We start from the raw sequence: 20,572 nt of genomic DNA on the forward strand, positions 1-20,572 counted from the left end.
TTCAGACCTGTAGTTTTAATACTAGTAACACTTACATTTGACTCCCCAGAGGGTTCAGTTTAAGCAGAGAAACCCTTTTCACCTCTGCTAAACATTTAGAAATCTGAGATAGTGCTTATCCTTCACCCCATCCCCTTCTGGCCCTTGGGTCAACTCATAAATTCATCCAGGGAGGAGGGAGAACTAGCTTCAAGAACGTGTTGCTGACATGATGAGGGCCAACTGTGTGGTCAGAGGACTTCTGGGAAAAAACATAACAACAGAAGAATGCAGGAGAGTCCTGGAGTGTTGTTTGAGGCAGAATTTACCCATTTTTGAGCCATTTTGTTGTTATGTTTTTTGTTTTTTTGGGGGGCAGGATGTCTACGAAACAACCACGTAAGAAAAAAAACAATAACAACATTCTGCTAATGCTTGTATCTTTCTGTTTTTATTTTCTCTGTCTGGAAATAAAAGCAAGTGTTCCATTCATGTGGGAAGGATCTTATCTTCTTGTCTTTCCAGAACAGACACGTAGGCCCAAAGCTGAGGATAAAAGATACCAAGTGCTACATAATCTAAGTTGAGAGAGTTGCCAGCCAGAGCCAGGCTTTGGGGCCAGTCCTGCCCTCAGGGTTTACTAAGAGGGGTTGGGTCGATGAGGCTTTTGAGGAGAGGGGCACCCAGGTCTCTACTAATGAGAATGCCCCAAGGAAAAGTCTGTGTTTAGCCCTGCATCAAGTTCTAAAAACTGGAAAGGAATTCGATGCTCTTTTTTGTAGTTTACCTATCTGGTAGGAAAATAGAGCACAATGATAACTTTTAAAAATATTAAAAAGACGCCCGATTGGATTCTAGATCTTTCTTGTGGCTTTGTGTGACAATATGATTACAGTTTCTGACATCTGTCTTCTGAGTCACAGGGGAGCTAGCAGAGGGGGTGGAAAAGGTATTCAGAGCTGGACTTCTATCTCTCCAGGTCATTCTCTCCTCTGGAGTCTGGGAGAAGGCTTTTGAATCACATTTGAGTTTTAAATTCAAAAATAAATGGGACAGTGACTTAAATATTGAAATGAGATGGATCTCTGAAAGTAGCTACATAGTTGCGTTATTTAGGGACCTACTCCATGGTGTGAAAGGAGGATGTCCGACTTAGTATAAGTGGGGGCAGTTGGAAAAATATTGTTTCAGGTCTTTATCCCATGGGGTTTAGGATCTCAAATAAACCATTTACCTGCAAAATAATCCCAGCAGCTGAGAGATGCCCAAGGCTCTGTCAGATGACCTTGTGATCTCCCAGGATGCTGCAAATCCTTGATCCATCTGATGGATGTTAGAGCAGGCACTGCCTTGTTCCTGGCAGCAGCTATCATCATAAATTAGTAATTTATCCTTATTTTTAAGAACTTCTATTAGTCAATGACAGCCACACCCCTACTGGTTAGAGGAGCAGCAAGGACCAGGCTGCAGGCATTTTTAACTTCATGGAATGTGGAGTACAGATCTTCCTTGACTTGTACAGGGCTACATTCCCATAAACCCATCATAGATTGAACATATACTAAGTCGAAAAAGCATTTAATACACCTACCCTATTGAACATTACAGCTTAGCCAAGCCTATCTTAAATGGACTCAGAACACTCACGTTAGCCAATAGCTGGGCAAAATTATCTAACTCAAAGCCTATTTTATAATAAAGTGTTGACTATCTCTTGTAATTTATTAAATACTTTACTGAAAGTGAGAAACGGGATGGTTGTATGGGTGCAGAATGGCTGTAAGTATATTGGTTGTTTACCCTCCTGGTCACCAGGGTGACTGGGAGCTGTGGCTGGCTGCCATTGCCCACCATCATGAGAGAGCATCGAACTGCATATTGCCAGCCCAGGAAAAAATCAAAATTCAAAATTCGAAGTAAGGTCTCAACTGAACGCATGTAGTTTTCACACCATTGTAACGTCAAAATATCATAAGTCAGATCATCATAATTTGGGGGACTGTTTGCACTGTTATTACTCATGGGGTCATTGCAAGAATTAAATTGAAATAAGGCATATAAAATGGTCAAAATTTTGTGAATTGATTGACTATACTCTGTAAATGCCAATTATTTAAAATAGTCTGGTATGTAGACTTCTTAGCATACTTGTCGGTCGGGATGGCAGAATATTCACTAGGCAGGTTACTGTAGCAGTTCTCAAAATATAGTTGCAGGACCCCACTTTGAGGACCTTTTCAGGGGGTTATTGAGGTCAAAACTATTTTCATAATAACACTAAAACGTTTTTTTATTTGCCTTTTCCACTGTCACTCACTCATGAGTGCACCCTGGAGTTTTCCAGAGGTTCACAGCTGGTGATGAAGTCACAGCTTCAACGTCTAATGGAATGTATGCTTTGGTATTCTTGGATTTTAAAACTTTTCTCAGCCTTAATCAGTGGCTGCCAAGGACTGGAGGTGGGTGGAGGAGTGGACTACAAAGGGACAGGAGGTAATTTTATTTGGGGTGGGGGGTGAAGGTGCTATACCTTGTTTGTGGTAGTGGTTACACCACTATGCATTTGCCAAAATTCACAGAACCAAATGTAGGTGAATCTTATTGTATAAATGATACTTCGGTTAAAAAAAAATTTTTTTTCTCGATTTTAATTTCTAATAGTCTACATATACTTAGATATAACCCACATACACAAAAGATCTCAGAAATTTTTAAGCATACCAAAGGGTCCTGAGACCAAAAACTTTGAGAGCCACTGAATTAAAGCATTGATTTCTTTACTAAAGCAGGTGCAATCACTTGCTCTGGAGTTGGGGAGAGTGATTAAAAGGGAGTGCAAATTCTCTCTGGCTCTAAGGTTCTAGAAGCTGTGTTGTCCAACGTGGTAGCCACTGGCCACATGCGGCTATTGAGCGCATGAAAAGCGCCCGGTTCAAATCGAGATGTACTTAGTACAAAAAAAGAACATAAAGGATCTTGTTAAAAACTATTATAAAGAAATGACAAGGGCGCCTTGGTGGCTCAGTTGGTTAAGCGACTGCCTTCGGCTCAGGTCATGATCCTGGAGTCTCTGGATCGAGTCCCGCATCGGGCTCCCTGCTCAGCAGGGAGTCTGCTTCTCCCTCTGACCCTCCCTCCTCTCATGTGCTCTCTCTATCTCATTCTCTCTCTCAAATAAATAAATAAATAAAAATCTTAAAAAAAAAAAGAAATGACAATATTTTGGACATAGCGGGTCAAGTAAAAAGTTATTGTTAATATTAATTTCATCTTTTTTTTTTTAAACTTTCACGTGGCTATTAGAAAATTTAAAATGTGGCCTCCGTTATATTTCTACAGGACGGCCCTGTTCTGGAGAGAAAGAGACTTCACCCCCAATCTCGTTTCCACCATACAAGCTACTTCCTGTGAAGTGTGGGTCACTTTAGGGTTGGTGTGAAGGTAGAATGTGAGTAATGCATGTGACGTACTTAGCAATGCATGTAAGTAAACAGTAAGTTCGGTGGCTATTGTCGAAGGCCTCGCTCTCTCTGTTGATGCCATCAGAGATGGGCCAGCCTGCTCAGTAAAGGCCCTTCCTCTGCGACCTATTTACACTCCGATGACACCAGAGGGTGATAACTAAGGGTGGCCGAGGCCTGATCCCGCTTTCGGGCGGGACTGCCCTCTTCATAACGAGAAAATTAAAATGACCCCAGGAGCTGGAAGTGGGACATCTGTATTTAAAATGCACGGAGCCAGAGTAAAAGTTGAACACCCAGCGGGCAGCGGGCCGCAGGCCCTCCCTTGGTAACCGACGCCGCCACCGGTTGCTAAGGGGGAGAAGGGGAAACAAGGATGTGGTCCGTCGGCTCTTGTTCTCCGGCGGCAGCTGCTTCCGGTTCTCCGGGGAGCCCGTACTTCGTCCTACCTTCCCCGGAGGAGCTGGGACTGCGGCTGCGGGTTCCGCCGCCTCGGGAGCCTTGGGAGCCCTCCGTCCAGCGCGGTGGTAGCGGCGGGGGCGGCGGGTCTCCCGCGCGGCCGCGATGCTGAGCTCCCGGGCTCAGGCGGCGATGACCGCGGCCGACCGGGCCATCCAGCGCTTCCTGCGGACCGGGGCGGCCGTCAGGTGAGCCTTGGGGGGCGGGGCGGCCGGAGAGGCCGGGGCCAGGGTCCCAAGCCTGCGCCTGCGGCGGCCTTTCCCGGCGCTGGCAGGGTCGCCAGGGCCGGAGCGAGCATTCCGGAGGCTTCTGCGTCGGGCTCGGTTGGAGGCCCAGGCCCCGAAGCGGGACGGCGGATGGGCCTCCAGGCCCTCCAGTTCTTCGGCAACGCCAATTCTGTCAGCCCTCCCCAGTTCTGCTAGCGCCCCAAATTCTCAGTGCCCTGCCCCCCACCTGCCAGTGCCTCCTCCAGTCCTGTCCTTGTCCCCAGAACTTCCAGACACCCTCAGGCTTGTCAAAGCCCCGAATTCTGCCAGTGCCCCTCAGGCCTCTCAGTGCCGCGCAGGCCTCCCAGGACCCCTTAATCCTTTCAGGGTACCCCCAATCCTTCTGGGCCCCCCGGTCTTGTCATTCCCTGGGCCGCCAGCGTTCCCCAGTCTTGCCAAGCGCCCCAGTCCTGCCGTGGTTCTCACAGCCCTGCAAAGCGACCCAGGTCTGCTAGCCCTTCCCCCATTTTGTCAGTACCCCTATTCCTGTCATCCCCCCACCCCCCAGTTAAGCCAAGGATCCCTTACTCTGTGTGGGTCCTCAGTCTTATTAGTGAATCTCTATCTTGCAAGGGTCCCGGAACAGATCAGGATCCCTTAACCTGTAAAGGCTTCCAGTCCTGTTACGGTCTCCCATTCCTGCTAGGAACCCCAATAGTATGGGCCCCCAGTCCTGTCAGGGTCCCTGTTTCCCTTTTCTTCATCCTCCCATGGGCTCCAGTCTTGAGAGCTGAATGCTGCACCCCCATTACTGACCCTAAATGACTGAGACCTGTTGCTCAGCCTAGCTGCTTTCCTCTGGAACTGGAGCAGGTTTGAAGAGCTTATTAGTCCAGGGCCGGGAGCTCTTAATGGCTATCCTGTCCAGTGCCCCCATTCTGTAGGTGGTAAACAGGCCTTCAGATGGCTTTGCCTGTGGCCCTCCAGCTGACCTCACAGTAGAGCTGGGGGAGAAGACAGATCTTTTTATTCCCAGACCCCACTGCTCTCCTTGTGTTGTCATTTTGCAGAGGAATGGGGGTTCCAGAGTCACCAAATTTCACTGGGCTTTTTTGTCCATACCTTGCTGAGGAACCTGGGCAAGTCCTCTCCCAACCCTTCAACACTGTCTTTCTGTTTCCCTCACGAGGTTTGTGGTTTTAAGCACAGACTTGGCATGAGTTCAGATCCACGCTGCCTCACTCACTTTGACCAAGTTGGCTACATCTCTAACGTGAAAATGAAGATGAAAAAAAAAAAAAGAAAGAAAATGAAGATGATAGGGGCATCTGGGTGGCTCATTCGGTTAAGCGTCTGCCTTCAGCTCAGGTCATGATCCCAGGGTCCTGGGATCGAGCCCCGCCTCTGGCTCCTTGATCAGCAGGGGAGTCTGCTTTTCCCTCTCCCTCTGCCCCTTCCCCTGCTTGTGCTCTCACTCCCTCTCAAATAAATAAAAATCTTAAAAAAAAAAAAAAAGAAGAAAAGAAAATGAAGATGATAATAGAACCTACCTGTGAGATTGTTTTCAGGATGAGATAAGATGATCACAGTGCCTGGCATAGAGTATGCACCCTTAAATATTAGTGTTTGCTTAGGGGATTTAAAGCAGTTGTAAAGTGCTGTAGAATTTCAATGATGGTTCTTTTTAACCTTTCCAGGCACTTTTGTTAATACACCTGTTGCGTGGAAGTCGGCACAATAAAGCACTAAGAAATTCAAGGATAACTTTCCCGAATGAAATTGAGATGATAATACTTAATAATCATAGCAGCTAATGTTTATTAAGCCCTTACCTTTGCTTCCTATGCCCTAGCGCTTGTTTGATTCTCAGAACTCCATGAGCTAGGTCTCATGGTCGTCCCCATTTTACAGGTGACAAAGCTGAGCCTGAGAAGCTAAAATGATCCTCTAAGGAATAGCAGAGCCAGAATCGAACCAGATTAATGCAGCGCCCGTTTCTTAACCAAGTTCTGTGTGCTTTCTGTTGACTCTGTCTTCAGAGAACAAAGATTTATTTGGAATTCAGTTTCAGTTATGTATCATATTAGTTATGACATTAGGAAGATGTTGGTTTAGTGTTGACTGAGCTGAGCTCAAAACAATATTCATATGATCCAAATACTGGAATAAGAATATATTACACACACACACACACATACACATATCAAACACATGTACACAGGTATAACACATATATATATTCACACACATGTCGTTTGTCTTATTTGGTGGAAATACAGAACTTTGTATAAAAACTGTTTTAAATTGCTTAAATGTCTTGATTTGTAGTAAAAGAATAACTTCAGTGCTTAAGTCAAGTCTCAAGAAATTTTGAATTCAGTAAAGATTTAGAAGATCATTTATGCTATTGTATGCCTCCTCCCTGTTTAATAATCTAAAAGATAAATTCATTTCTGTATGTTTTCTCCAGTATCCAGTCATTCAGTAAATACTGTTAGGGACCTCTTAGGTGCCAGGCATGATCTAGAGACTTGGGATATGTCAGTGAGTAAAACAGACAAAGATCCCTGCCCGCAGGGACTTTGCTCTCCAGTGAGGGACACAGACAATAACCGTAGTTAATAAGTGAATGTTTATGGCAGAAGGTGGTAAAAAGAAGACGCAGAACTGGGTAGCAGGGACCAGGAGTGCAGGTTCTCACTGTTGGTTAGAAGTGCACGGGAGGTGAGCGAGAGAGCCATGCAGTGATCCGGGGAGGGGGAGAGCATTCCAGGCAAAGGGAGCAGCCGTGCTAAGGCCCTGAGGTAGCCAGTGTGGTGCCAGTGTGGGAGGCAGAGTAAGGGGGGAGAACCTGGACTCCCCCTCTGAGTGAGATGGGGCTTCTGTGCCCTGACTTAGGTTTTAAATCCTAATGTCTGAACATAGCTGATTTTCAAGACATAATCTTGTGCTGTATGATGACTTCGACTTGAAAGTTAGGTGTTGGGTGGGCCAGTCGGTTACTTTGATGAAATGTTATTTCTTTGTACCTGTATCTGTATTTACACACACTGTGTTTGTGATGAGGGAAGACAGTAAACCTGTTTTCCTTTCTAGGTATAAAGTCATGAAGAACTGGGGTGTTATAGGAGGAATTGCTGCTGCTCTTGCCGCAGGAATCTATGTGATTTGGGGTCCTATTACAGAAAGAAAGAAGCGTAGGAAAGGTAAGAATGAGGTCATTAACCCCGTCCACTGTCCCACAACAGTACAACAAGGGGTGGGCATTTTTTGTTCTCTTGTGTCTCCAGCTTTTGGGCAGTGCTTTCTTTTAAGCAGAAATTAATGACTCATTATTTTAGACCCTATAGTGCAAAGATTTCTGTTCCCCCCCCTCAAATCTTGAGTTTGAGACATGCTCTGTCACGAAAAAGTTCACGTGGCTTAACTGTCTGACTGTTCTCCTTCATCTGGTGCTTGTATTGTTCAGCAGTGCGGCTGACTGATCGTGTGATACGTTTGTGGTCTCACTGCCGAGCTGCGAGTCAGCTAGGAAGAGTTTCCAGTTAGCGTCTTTAATACAAAATTCTATTTTCTTATTTTAAAACAAGCCCCCTTTTGTAAATGCTGCTCTCCCTGTGTTGATTAGAACAGCCACAACAAACAAACAAAAAAAGGGATCGGTATAGCAAAATGTTCATCGTTAAATCTGGGGGTGGTTATGATTGGAGGTGATGATATATCCTCTCTTTTATGCATGTGTGAGAACTTTCCTAATAAAAAGTTTCTTGGAAAAGTTTCAGCAGAAAAGGGAAGTATGTCAGATTTTGTCGATCTCTCTGCAGAAAGACTGATCAGAATTGCTATGGTGGTGTCTCTTGCACTGATTACAAGAACAAAATCATTGTCCTGGGGAGCAACAAAAGAACGGTTGTTTTCTTCTGTTCTGACGTTGCTTTCTTATCAAAGGAGAGAGAGAGAGATGTTACAAAGTGTTTTGTACAAACCGTGCCAGACACCGTGGTGGCGGTCAGGAGTAACCCATGACAGGGGACCTGTCCTTCTGTCGCTTCCAGTCTTCTGAAGGAGCAGCGCTGGGACCAGGCCTCCATACGGACAGAATGTCTGATCCCCCCCCGCCGACGTCTGTGGATAAGGACTTTCTGAGATTGGAATTTTCAGTGTCAGGTTCCAGTGCAGAAAGTCTGGCTCCCAAATGGGAGAGAAAGAAAGAGCAGGTCCAATGTGATATGCTTTTCTCTTCTTCCCCTGACTTTTTTCAGGGCTGGTGCCTGGCCTTGTCAACCTAGGGAACACCTGCTTCATGAACTCCCTGCTGCAAGGCCTGTCTGCCTGCCCCGCTTTCATCAAGTGGCTGGAAGAGTTCACCACCCAGTACACCCGGGATCAGAAGGAAGCCCCCCCCCACCAGTATTTATCCTTAACGCTGTTGCACCTCCTCAAAGGTATCTAGCTGGGAACTTAAAGGGGATTGTGTGCATTTTGAAAGCAGCAGCCCAAATGACAGGCAAAGGGCTAATAGCTTTTGTGTGAAAAAAGATCATGCAGATCATCATGAAAAAAAAACAAAACACACTGAGGGCCCAGTAGATACAAACAGCTATTTAAAAAAAAAAAATTTAAAGTTGTAACCATTTATTTTTAAAAATTATCAGTGTATTAACAGCTTTTTAGGGAAGAGAACAAATCCACTGCCACTTAAGCATTTTGATTGTAAGAAGTCCTCTGGTTAATTAAAGTTTAGAAAAAAAGAAGCGTCTTAGCCTAAGAAATAAGGTGGTTCGCAGAAGAAATAGTACAGACTGTATTTAGGTAGATACGAAGAGTATCTAACGGGCACTCAAATACTCAACTTGGCCATCATCAAAGAAATAGAAATGACATAGCGGTGAGGTTATCGTTGTGTCGCCTGTCAGCAAAGACTGAAAACTCCACAGTCCTGCCCAGCTGTTGGACGACACGTTCAGACGTGCTGGTGGTGGTGTGACCCAGGGCCGGCTTTATGGAGAGCAGCTTGGAACGACATGGTGATAGCTTGCAAAGTGCTCGGTACCATCTGACCTAGGAATTCCGTTGACCATGACCGACGCTAGCCCGAAATGGAGTTGTAAGAGCAGATGAGCTCAGGAGTGGCTGGCCAGCTGCCCTGAGCTGGGGAATCACATGTATACAAGCTTGGCACGGGCTTGAAGCCGTCATCCATCCACCTTCATTTTTAAACCAGCTTTTTTGCCTGTAGAACTAGTTTTTCCTCCCATAACGTCTCTTAACGTCCCGAGAACATTCCACAGAACACGATTTGGGAAATGCTATGATGTGCACAAAGATTTCCCAAGACCTGGTTACAAAGGAAGGCAGGGGAGGAGAGCGTGTGGGTGTCCCAACAGCAAAATGATTAAGCAGTCACTGGAATATTACATAGCCATTACGAATCATCTTTGTCAAGTGTTTGTTGTTGTTGTTGTTGTTGTTGTTGTTAATGTGGGAGAGGCATAGACTATAATGTTAAGTTTAAAAGAGCGTTGTTCGAAATATGTTGTAATTTGACTTCAGCAAAGCGACGATTTCCACGGATAAAGGCTGGACAGAAAAAGACCAAAATGTTTACTATGGCCATTTGACAGTTTGGAAACCTTAAAACAAAACAACCATATTTCTAAAGTTCTCAACAATAAGCACATATTACTCTCACAGTCAAAAAAAAATTGGATTTAGAAAACACTTGGCTCACTGTTGCTTCGTGGAGACATGTTCCCAGGTGATCTCAGCTTGACACAGAAAGCGAGTTCTGCTCTTCTGTATAACAGGCGAGTTGAAAGTAATTTCTTCTGCTCCCCTGTTTTAAACAAGTACCACCCCAGAGTGGAAAGCTGAAATGCGGGCCGTGTAACGCAGGTTCAGGACGTGTCCTAGCGTGACTGCCAGATCCCCCCTCTTCACACTCATGACCCACAGCTGGGAACCGGAGCCATGTGGGCAGCTACACCTGGAATCTAGGCTCCCTTCCCTGCCTCTGCTTTTCAGGGTCATTTATTTTGGTTTTTAGAGATAATTTTTACTTTCACAAGTAACGCATGAATACATTCTGCTGGTAAAAGTTAAAGCATCACGTGTAAGGCGACAGTTCCCTTTATCACTGCCCCACTCCTGTTCCCCTCATTTCTTTGCCAAAGTAAAATACAAGTGTATCCTTCCAAACTGTTTTCTGTGCATTTTAATATGTTGCTAAGCACCCACAGAAATTACATATTGTTTCATTTATGTTTTTTCGTAACCAAATAGCATAATAATATCCGTGTTGGAGAAATGTCCGTTCCAGTACACGTAGCCGTACCTCATTCATTTCTTTCTCTTTGTGAGTTTATCGGTCTTATGTCTTCTGTGGGCTGCCTGCTCATTCCCATTGCCCAATTTTAAAAAATTGTGATAAAATATCCATAACATAAAATGTACCATCTTCACCATTTTAAGTACACATTGGGTAGCATTGAGTACATTCACATTGTTGGGTAACCATACCCACTATTCTCTTCACCAGAACTTTTCCATCATCCCATCCTGAAACTCTGTATCCGTTAAGCAGTGACTTCCCATTCTCCTCGATCCCCAGACCCCGGAAACCACTGTCGTACTTTCTGTCTCTGAGTTTGACTCTGTATCTCACAGAAGTGGGATCATACAGTATTTGTCCTTGTGGGTCTGGCTTTATTTCACTCAGCATAGTGTCCTTGAGGTTCATCCACGTTGTAGCATGGGTCAGAATTCCATTCCTTTTTAAGGCTTCGTATGAATAATACCCCATTGTGTGTACACACTGCATTTTGTTTGTCAATTCATAAGTCAAGAAACATTTGGGTGGTTTCCACCGTTGGCTATTGTGAATAATGCTGCTGGGCATGGGTGTACAAAGATCTACTCATGTCCCTGCTTTTAATTCTTTTGGGTATATACCTAGAAGCAGAATTACCAGATCAGCTGGTAAGTCTGTTTAATTCTTTTAAGGGCTTGCCATACTGTTTTACAGGGCAGAGGTACCATTTTGCATTCCCCCCAACAGTGCACGCAGGGCTCCAGCTCTCCACATCCTTGCCAATGCTTGTTATTTAGTCTGTCTTTTTGATAGTAGCCATCATGGGTGTGAAGTGATCATCTCATTGTGGTTTTGATCTGCATTTCCCTACTGGTAAGTGATGTTGAGTAGGAGTCTTCATGTGTTTCTGGCCATTTGTATTGTTGTGGTTTTTTTGTGTTTGTTTCTATTTTATAAATGTCTACTCAAGTCCCTTGTCCATGTTTGAATTGGGATGTCTGCATTTTTACTGTTGTGTTTCGGGAGCTCTTAATATGTTCTGGATATCAATCCCTTATAGATATGTGATTTGCAGACCTCATTCCCTTTCACCGTTGTCAAGATATTATTATTTAGCTATGTGCCTCCAGGACCTTGTTGTCATAAACAGGCTACAGTGAATGTTCTTGTTTGTGCCCCTAGTGCGCACAAGCCTGTGTTTCCCTAGCATAGATCCTGGGAGAGTCAAATTGCTAGGATATAAATTGTAGGATGGGAAAAACAGTAGACATTGCCAGATCGCCCCACAGCATTTTAGGCAAAATTAGGCTAAGAGGGACATTAAAATTTTCCTTCAGAGGAGAAAAGCTAACCGACAGGCTGCCTGGGGAGCTTAGGAGGAAGAAGGGAAGTACGGTTGCCTGCGTAACGGGCTCCCTTTGTTCTGGAGGGTAAAGGTCTGACCCCAGGCTATGTCCGCCCCCTTAAGGCGAGCCTTAGGACTTAGCGCTGGCTAGCAGGGCTGCTGCTTCTCCCCAGGTTACCACCCCGAGTCACCACCACGTTCAGGTAGGGATGGAGGTGGCATTGCTCAGAACCTCCGGAGTCAGAGCCAAAGGAATGTCTCAAGTTCACTAAGTGCAAATCAGAAGAACCAGGCTAGCTTAGTTTTCCCGGAGTTAATTGAACTTGGGAAGCTGCCCTGTGGTGGCAGGCCCCTGTAATTTTAGCTCCCGCACTCTAGAAGTACTGGCCCAGTGAAATATACTATGGAAGGGGGCGGGCAAGATCAGGAATCAGCAAACTATGGCGCGTGGGCCACGTCTGCGCCACTGCCTGTTTTTGTCAATAAAGTTTTATTGAAACAGCCGTGCCCATTTACTTGCTCTTTACGGCTGCGGTGGTGTTACAGCAGCAGAGTTGAGTAGTTGCTGCAGAGCCCGCAAAGCCAGAAATGTCCCCTGTCTGACCCTTGACTGCAAAAGCTTGCCAACCCTTGATCTAGCTGTAATTATAATATAAACTCATAAGCCCCTCACACTTCTATTTTTGTTCGTTAGGCTTGATTCTACTGATGACTGAAAAGTAAACTCAGGGGCGCCTGAGTGGCTCAGTCGGTTGAGTGTCTGGTTCTTGGTCTTGGCTCAGGTCTTGATCTCACGGTCATGAGTTCGAGCCTCGCATTGGAATCTGTGCTGGGCGTGGAGCCTGTGTAAAAAAAGAAAAAGAGGAAAAAAAAAAAAAAAGAAGGGAAAGTAAACCACTCAGCAGCCCCCTTCAGGCTGCCATGTATGGCTTGCTGTTTTACCATGATAATCAGAAACTCCAGGGAGACGGACACAGGTGAAGGCCCTGTGGCCTCAGAGAGAGTCCTGTAGAGGGGAGTCAAGCACTGAGCGTGGGTTGGACTAGATGAATGTGTAAGGGCTCTCCCGCCCTCAGAACTGTGAGTAAAAACCATTTGATTGAGCAGGAATCTTGCAACAATTTATATCGATGATGGAAATTCAAATAGCTGAAATCAGTTACTTCGTTTAAATGCTACAGGCTCATGAAAAATCACGTTCATTCGGGAAACACGCAGTGCCTAACAGCCCTCTAAGCCTTGGGTAAGGCTACAAAGAGGAATAATGAAAGAGCTATAGTTCCAAGGTGAATTTTACAGTGAGATGCTTAATTAGCTTTGATATGTTGTGCGGGGCAGGTTTCCTGGTTTCTTGTTGTGCTAGTGATGCAATCTAATAATTGCATTACCTTTTTGGTTCCCAGCTCTGTCCTGTCAAGAAGTCACCGACGATGAGGTCTTAGATGCAAGCTGCTTGTTGGATGTCTTAAGAATGTACAGATGGCAGATCTCTTCATTTGAAGAACAGGTGAACACCCCGTTCAAAATCCTGCCCACTAATGCGCTGGGGCCTGAGCTGGCAACGAGGGCTGGAAACTAGCCTCGTTGCTGCAGCATGAGGAATAAATGCCAGTGTCGACCTTGTACTTGCCTGGCCTGAGTGTACATTTCTGGGGCAGTTTAGGATTCTGGAACCAGATCATGAACTTTGTTCCTATTCTCCCGATCAGAGGAGAAAGACAGCTGTTTTTGTTTCTGTTTTTCTTTTTTTACCCAGTGAGTGGCAAGGTTAGCAGGATAGGGTTTGAACAGTTGCCAAAGAGCGATCCTCCTTTTCGTCCTTGAGTGACTTTGCACTTGATTACCTGGATCCTTCAGAGAGCAGCAGGTGGCTTTACCTTAGAAGCTTAGAGGTTCAGGTGAGACCCTTTTTTGAACCATACCCTTGTTTAAAGAAAAAAAAAATCATTTTTCGAGGCTAGATTACTTGAAGTGGCCCCCGACCTTGAGCAGCCGTCATGAGCAACCCCAGGGCCTTACGCCAGCCCCTCGTACCCCCTTTCCTGCAACTACAGATTCACTGCCTTTTTTGGTCCTGACCACCCTCCTCCTCCTCAGACCGCTAGTATGGACGGTGAGTCTGAGGCCGAAGCTGAGACAGTGAAGTTGTAGGGGTAGGTCATTTAGCTTCCAGTGATGTGCGGGTATGTCCTCCCTGGCCACATTCCTGGGCCGGCTTTGGCCAGCTTTGTGTTGGCTGCTTCTGCTTCCACCATCCAGGCACAGGACCCAAGAAATGGGAGACGGCTTTTAGGCTCCCAAAAGCGTGGGACAGGAGTGAAAAGCATTTAAAAATGCTGGAAAGTCAGGTGGGAAAGCTCTCCAGCTGCCCTTATTTTATAGAGACTACCTCTGTTTCCATTTTAGTCTGAAGCTACGTAGGTGTTCCTTTTTAAACATGGTGTTGATGGTATCAACTTTCTTACAAGGCATCTCGATGAATCTCTTGTATATTGCAATGTTTTTCCATGTAGAAAATACTCACTAAATCCTCCTCTGGTAGCTGCCATGATTTAGCTGCATTTTCCTCTCTCTAACCTGAGAGAGTGACAGCGATTTAGCCCCAGAGACATCGAATACCTTGTCTAAGTCCCGCTCTTGTGTCAAGGACCCACTGACGCGCCAGTTCTCTTGGGCAGTGTTTCCAGCAGCCTCAGCCTGCAGCTGAGCCCCGCAGCTGTAGCATTCGAGGGAAAGAGGCGGGCATGGCTGGCCGCCGGCCTCTTGCTCTCTGAAGGCAGCCGGAGCTTCTGGCCCGGGGCCTTGTCCACATCTTCGTTATTCCTGATCCCGTCAGTCAACAGCAGACACTTTCCAGTGTCTGGAGCTAGAGCTGTGGGGGATGTATCGGGCCAGGCGCTCGCCTCGTGTGAATTCTCGGAGTTCATCCTCACGGCAACCCTGTAAGGTCTCACTGTTACTGTCCCCATCTTGCAGATGAGAACACTGAGGTTCAGAGAAGCCCAAAGTCACACCGCTCCTTGAGTGGCAGAGGCAGGATTCGGGCCACTTGTGCTAAAGTGCACAGCGAAGCTCCACCCTCTTCTTCGAGGCATTCCTTTTGTCAAGGCCAAGTAGTTCCATGGCCGACGGTGATGGAAGAGGGTTTAGGTCTGACTCCAGCCTGTCTTGGGATTCTTCTCACTGGGGAACCCTTGTTCCTGTTTCATATGCCTTGTCTGTGAGCCTCCCGGAAAAGCTGGTCCCCTTTCAGGCGGGAGCACCGCCACTAGATAAATAGCCAGGCGGCCCCATCTACCCCTGGGTTGTGCGTCCCATGAGGGCCTTGCCTTATTTATCTTTGAACCTTTCATCACTCCCTTGCTAACTGCCCTTCATGGCCTGGGAGGGGATTCTTGTATACGGGCCACAAATGTTTATGGAATGCCTGCCTCAGGCGGGGCCTGCCGAGGGCCTGGGCTTATGGTGGCAAACAGGACTTGCAGGGCTCCTGCTCACAGGAAGCTCCTGTTCTAGTGGAGGACTGTGGACAGTAAAGGGGTACCGCCAAGACAAGCGTGCTGACGTGCCAGTGTGAGTGTAGGGTGGCGTGGAGCTGGGGTGGGGGGCAAAAAGCAGTGGGGAGACTCCCTTAGGTAGGGAAGGCGCTCCTGGAGACGCGAGGTTTTTGCTGAGACCTGAAGTCTGAAAAGAAGGGAGGCCTGTGAGGAGCTGGGTGCAGAGTGTTCCAGACGGGCCTGCGCAGGGTGAGACCTTAAGGATGCCGCGTTGGGGAAGGGCAAGGGGGCAGCGTGGCTGTGGCCAGGGGCAGGAGGGCAGCGGAGGGGAGGGGCTCAGGGCTCGGCAGGCAGCAGGTTGTGCATGGCCCCGGGCGCTCTGCGCCGGAGCTGGGCTTCTGCTGTATGTGCAGTGGGACCCACTGGCAGCCTTGTCCAGGGACTGCTGTGACCTGGTCTGTGTTTGAACAGGACATGCTGTCCCGGAGGGACCGTAGTGGGGCAGAGGGAGCAGAGAGGAGGGGTCGGGAGGCCGTTGCTGGCGTCCAGGCGGCCGATGGCCTGGCTCAGACTGGGGTTGAGGCAGGGGGGACGGAGAGTCCTCAGGATTTGGGATGTGTGCTGGAGGTAGCTGCACCAGCAGGAGGTGGCGGGGGGGGGGGCGCTTCTTATGTCAGGGAGGGTCCTTGCAGGAGGGTCTCCTTCAGGACGTGCCTTTTCAGCAGAAATTTGAAGGATGAGAAGGAGGCAACTGTGTGAAGACGGGGGCGGGCTCCTCAAGCCAGGGCACGGGAAGAGCAGGCCCCGAGATGGGAATGTGTGTGCTGGCTCATGGGGCGGGAGGAGGCCCAGGGCGCAGGCCTGGTGAGCGAGGCAGGGAGGGCGAGGGGCCACATCAGGTCTTTGGGCTTTGTAGGCCGGTTGGGGGTGGGGACTTACCCACCAGGGAAAGCACTGGGAAGTTGAAAGCGGAAGAGGAAAGGCATCTGCCTCTTAAAAGATCACCCTGGTGACTGCAGGGAGAGCATAGCGGGCCAGTGCCTCCGGAATTCAGGGGAGGAGAGACCGACCCATCTCAGAAGAGCCAGGGAATGGCTTTGGCTTTCGGGGAGAGCAGCCCCCTGCCATATGATGCAGCAATTCCACGTCCAGTGTATGCCCAAAAGAATTGAAAGCCAGGACTCCAGCGGGTACTTGTCCACCCATATACATAGCCGGTCATTCACAACAGCCAAAAGGTAGAAGCGGCCCGGTGTCCAGCAGCGCATGAATGGATAAACAAAATGCGGTGTATGTGTGTGTACACATGCAGTAGAATATGTATACGTGTACGTACTTACGTATTCATATACACGCACAATGGAATATCATTCAACTTTACAAAGGAAGGAGATTCTGACACGTGCTACACCGTGGATGAGCCTTGCAGACATTGAGCTCAGTGCAATAAGCCAGTCACGGAAGGACAAACACTGTATGATTCCTTATCCAAGTTGCCACAAGTGGCCCAATTGCTGGGGACAGAGAGAGGTGGCCGCCGGGGGCTGGGGGCTGGGGGCTGGGGCTGGGGAGTCAGTATTTCATGGGGACAGAGTTTCGGTTGGGGAAGCTAGAGAAGTTCAGAGGATGGGTTGTGTTGATGGTCACACAACAGTGTGAATGTACTTAACCCAACAGGAGTGTCTGCTTAAAAACAGTTAAAATGGCAGCTTGGATATCATGTGTACTTTACTGCAATAAAAAAGGAGTAGTCCGGTGGCATGGAGGCCAGGGCCATGTTGACAAAGCTGAAACAGGCTCAGAAACAGCTGGTGTGAAGGCAGTGCCCCCCCCTTTCCTTCTCTCTCCCTTTGGGCCCCTTAGTTGAGGGCCTTTGTTGTGAAAATGTCCGGGGATATAAATTTGCATTTAATGGGCTGAACCTTGAGAAGGTGGAGAGCAGGGGCACCTGGGTGGCTCAGTTAGTTACGTGGCTGCCTTTGGCTCAGGTCACGATCCTGGGGTCCTGGGATCGAGCCCCGTGTCGGACTCTCTCCTCAGCGAGGAGTCTGCTTCTCCCTCTCCCTCTGCCTGCTGCTTTGCCTACTTGTGCTCTCTATCTCTCTGTCAAATAAATAAATAAAATTAAAAAAAAAAAAAGGGGGCGCCTGGGGGGCTCAGTCGTTAAGCGTCTGCCTTCAGCTCAGGTCATGATCCCCGGGTCCTGGGATCGAGCCCCACATCGGGCTCCGTGCTCGGCAAGAGGCCTGCCTCACCCTCTCCCCCTGCTTGTGTTCCCTCTCTCGCTGAGTTTCTCTCTGTCAAATAAATAAATAAAATCTTAAAAAAAAAAAGGTGGAGCAAATTCTGCCCCGTTAGCTGCGGGGGATCTGCCTGGTGGTGCACACAGGGCCCCCTCGGGCCTCTCTTAAGCTGCTTTGCCCTTTGACAGGATGCCCACGAGTTATTCCATGTCATTACCTCATCCCTGGAAGACGAGCGGGACCGGCAGCCCCGGGTCACCCATTTGTTTGATGTGCATTCCCTGGAGGTAAGCCCTTGGTATTTCCAAGACGTGTGTGGTTTGTGCATTTTCATAGGGATAGATAGAGAACACGAGTATAATCTTTGTACAACTCTAAACTCAAAAGTAAGTCTCAGTAAAAATCAAGAGTGGGCGTGGGGCTGGGGGATTGTCTTATGCTGCAAACTCTGCAATTGGTGACTTTGGTTAGGGGTGTCAAGGCTCTTTAAAATGATTCATTGCTGCAATTTGTGGTGGCTTTGAGAAGAAAAGGTATTTTTCCCCCTATTTAATACAGGGAACAAGGAGCCATAGGAATGCTAAATGAATCCTCATTTCCCTGGAACATGATAAATATTAGGGAGTTGATAAAAGTTAACTAATAAAGGGGTGGGGGGAAATATTCCAGAGAGAGGAAATGTGTTTTTCATTTGATGAAGGATTAGGTACAGTACCCAACCAGAGAGAATCATCAGGGCTACTTTCAGGATCTGGTTAAAAATTGGGTTTAAGTGGTGCAACCAGCAGAGAAACTTGTAAGCTTTAGGAGCAGGTGAGGGGGTTAAAAGGGATCGCAGCTGGGTTTTCAGTCTGTTTTTTTTTTTTTTTTCTTTTTTTTCCCTACAGCAGCAGCCAGAAGTAACTCCTAAACAAATAACCTGCCGCACGAGAGGTAATCATTCCCCTCGAGCTATAAGACGCAAGACGGGTACTTTTGAGATGTGACAATGATTTGCTTGTTTACAAAAACAATAACTTTTTTTCTGGGCACATCCAGTCCAACTTGAACTGTGTGTACTTGCAAAGGAACTTGGGTTTTAGAAACAGCTCTATCTTGTTCCCTTGGGCCATCTTGAATTGTTCCCTCACGCCTTGCTCAGTTTCCCGCCTGGAAAAAAAGTAACGGACTTATTTCTACTTCAGACATGGGTTTCCTTTCTACCTTCTTGAATTGATCTTGTGAGGAGCTTCTTAGGCTGAAACTGTCATATCCTCAGCAAATGATCACAGTCCTCGTTAGAAGGAGATTGTTGTTTTCTTAAGACCTAAACTTAAGGAAAAAAAAAAGGAAAGACACGTGAATTCCTTTGTGCATCAGTAGTAATAACAGTGATTATCTTTTGAGGCCCAAACTGTTTGCCAGGCACCGTAGCATCTCATTTAAGCCTCACAGCAATGGTGCGAAGTTGATCGTGGGGATAATGGGTTAATCATTGCCCTCATTCCCAGTGAACCGAGGTTCACAGAGATGAAGTGACTTCCTGGGTCATAAAACTAGTAAGAAGCAAAGCCAGGATAGAGCTCAGGGCCGCCTGACTCTAGGGCGTGTGTTTCTGACTAGCCTACCACGCTGTTGATTCCTCCAACTCCTGTCCTATCCAAAAAAAAAAAAAAAAATCCAGTTTTTCAGAAGTTGCTTATTCTGATGATTTACAGAAGTTTATCTCACTTTCTGGAATGTTCCCTTGTGGTATCCTTCCTTGGACATCTCAAACATCTTAAGCGAATGTTTGTGAAAATACATTATTCAACACCAGTTCCTTTTTTATTTCATTTTTTTTTCCTTTCAAGATTTTATTTAAATTCAAGTTAGTGAACCTATAGTATAAATTCCGTTTTTAAATGTGGCTGTACCCATTATACAGAAACCACGTTTAAGGACTTGCATAAATTCTCCTGGGAAGGGGATGGGTTGCCTTTTTGATGGAAGTCAATAAGGAAAGCTATTTCAGTTTACTTTTCAGGAATATTTTTTTTCCTAAAGAGGGAGTTGCTACGAAATACTAAAAAGGAGGGTGAGTTTGGAGGTTGGTGCCAAAGGGCTCGAGGTGGCATAGCAAGACATGTTCTGTGTTTCCAGGCTCACCTCACCCCACGTCCAGTCACTGGAAATCTCAGCATCCTTTCCATGGAAGGCTGACGAGCAACATGATCTGCAAACACTGTGAACACCAGGTAAATACAATACCAGCGCTTGATATTTTCTGGCGAGGTTTTCTTTCAAGTCGAGACTTGGGAAGCATCTAGAGAGTGTGGACTGATGTTGGTCGGTGGCGTTTGTGGTCACCTGGGCTCTGCGCACCTAGTGGACAGACCGCCTCCCTTTAGTCAGTGACCCTCGGGTGGCATCTTCTGCCCTGAGAGCAGCAGACCCACTGTGCACTGGCAGGAGCTGCGTCTCAAGGTTGGGTCTATACTGACAGTAGACACAACAGATTCTGTTGTTTGGTTGGGTTTTTGGGGTTTGGGGGGGTTTTGCTTTCAGCGTTTTAAAATTTTTATTTGGAAAATTTCCAACATAAATACAAAAATAGAGAATTGTGTAACTATCGCCTCGATCAATTTTAGGATATTGTCATCCTCCCCACCCCCACCAAAAAAAAAAACCCTGTGCCCATTAGCAGTTACTCTCCATTTCTCCCACTCTTCTAGCCTTAGGCGACCACTAACCTACTTTGTGTCTCTATAGTATTGCCTATTCTGGATATTTCATATGCACGGAACCGTACAGTACATGGTCCTTTGCGACTAGCTTCTTTCACTCAGCATCATGGTTTTCTTTTATTCCATTAATATGGTGAGTTGCAGTGATTGATTTTTCTTTTTTTTTTTTTTTTTTTTAAAGATTTTATTTATTTATTTGAGACAGAGAGAATGAGAAAGAGAGAGCACATGAGAGGGGGGAGGGTCAGAGGCAGAAGCAGGCTCCCTGCCGAGCAGGGAGCCCGATGCGGGACTTGATCCAGGGACTCCAGGATCATGACCTGAGCCGAAGGCAGTCGCTTAACCAACTGAGCCACCCAGGCGCCCC

At 46.9% G+C, this 20,572-nt stretch overlaps 1 protein-coding gene and 1 long non-coding RNA gene across 7 annotated transcripts in view; both read left to right on the forward strand.

Moving 5' to 3' along the window:
* Window positions 1–20,572, forward strand: part of USP30 (ubiquitin specific peptidase 30) — a 76,217-nt gene that overhangs the window by 44,860 nt on the left and 10,785 nt on the right. For 2 of the 6 annotated variants that reach the window (XM_081801985.1, XM_081801987.1), the window contains exons 1-7: window positions 3,873–4,087; window positions 7,202–7,311; window positions 8,368–8,550; window positions 13,164–13,267; window positions 17,689–17,787; window positions 18,388–18,433; window positions 19,622–19,716. In XM_081801985.1, coding sequence (XP_081658111.1) covers window positions 4,005–4,087; window positions 7,202–7,311; window positions 8,368–8,550; window positions 13,164–13,267; window positions 17,689–17,787; window positions 18,388–18,433; window positions 19,622–19,716 — 720 coding nt within the window. In that variant the 5' untranslated portion in view covers window positions 3,873–4,004. Of the gene's footprint in view, window positions 1–3,871; window positions 4,088–7,201; window positions 7,312–8,367; window positions 8,551–13,163; window positions 13,268–17,688; window positions 17,788–18,387; window positions 18,434–19,621; window positions 19,717–20,572 lie in introns of those variants that run through there. The other 4 variants (XM_081801986.1, XM_081801988.1, XM_081801989.1 and 1 more) reach the window with 4 other exon arrangements.
* Window positions 19,723–20,572, forward strand: part of LOC145716837 (uncharacterized) — a 4,516-nt gene continuing 3,666 nt past the window's right edge. The window contains exon 1 of the long non-coding RNA XR_014139754.1: window positions 19,723–20,338. This is a non-coding gene — a long non-coding RNA (uncharacterized LOC145716837). The remainder of the gene's footprint in view (window positions 20,339–20,572) is intronic.

This window comes from Leptonychotes weddellii, chromosome 13 (assembly GCF_054177405.1).
Source record: "Leptonychotes weddellii isolate Sample4059 chromosome 13, ASM5417740v2, whole genome shotgun sequence".
Lineage (NCBI taxonomy): Eukaryota > Metazoa > Chordata > Mammalia > Carnivora > Phocidae > Leptonychotes > Leptonychotes weddellii.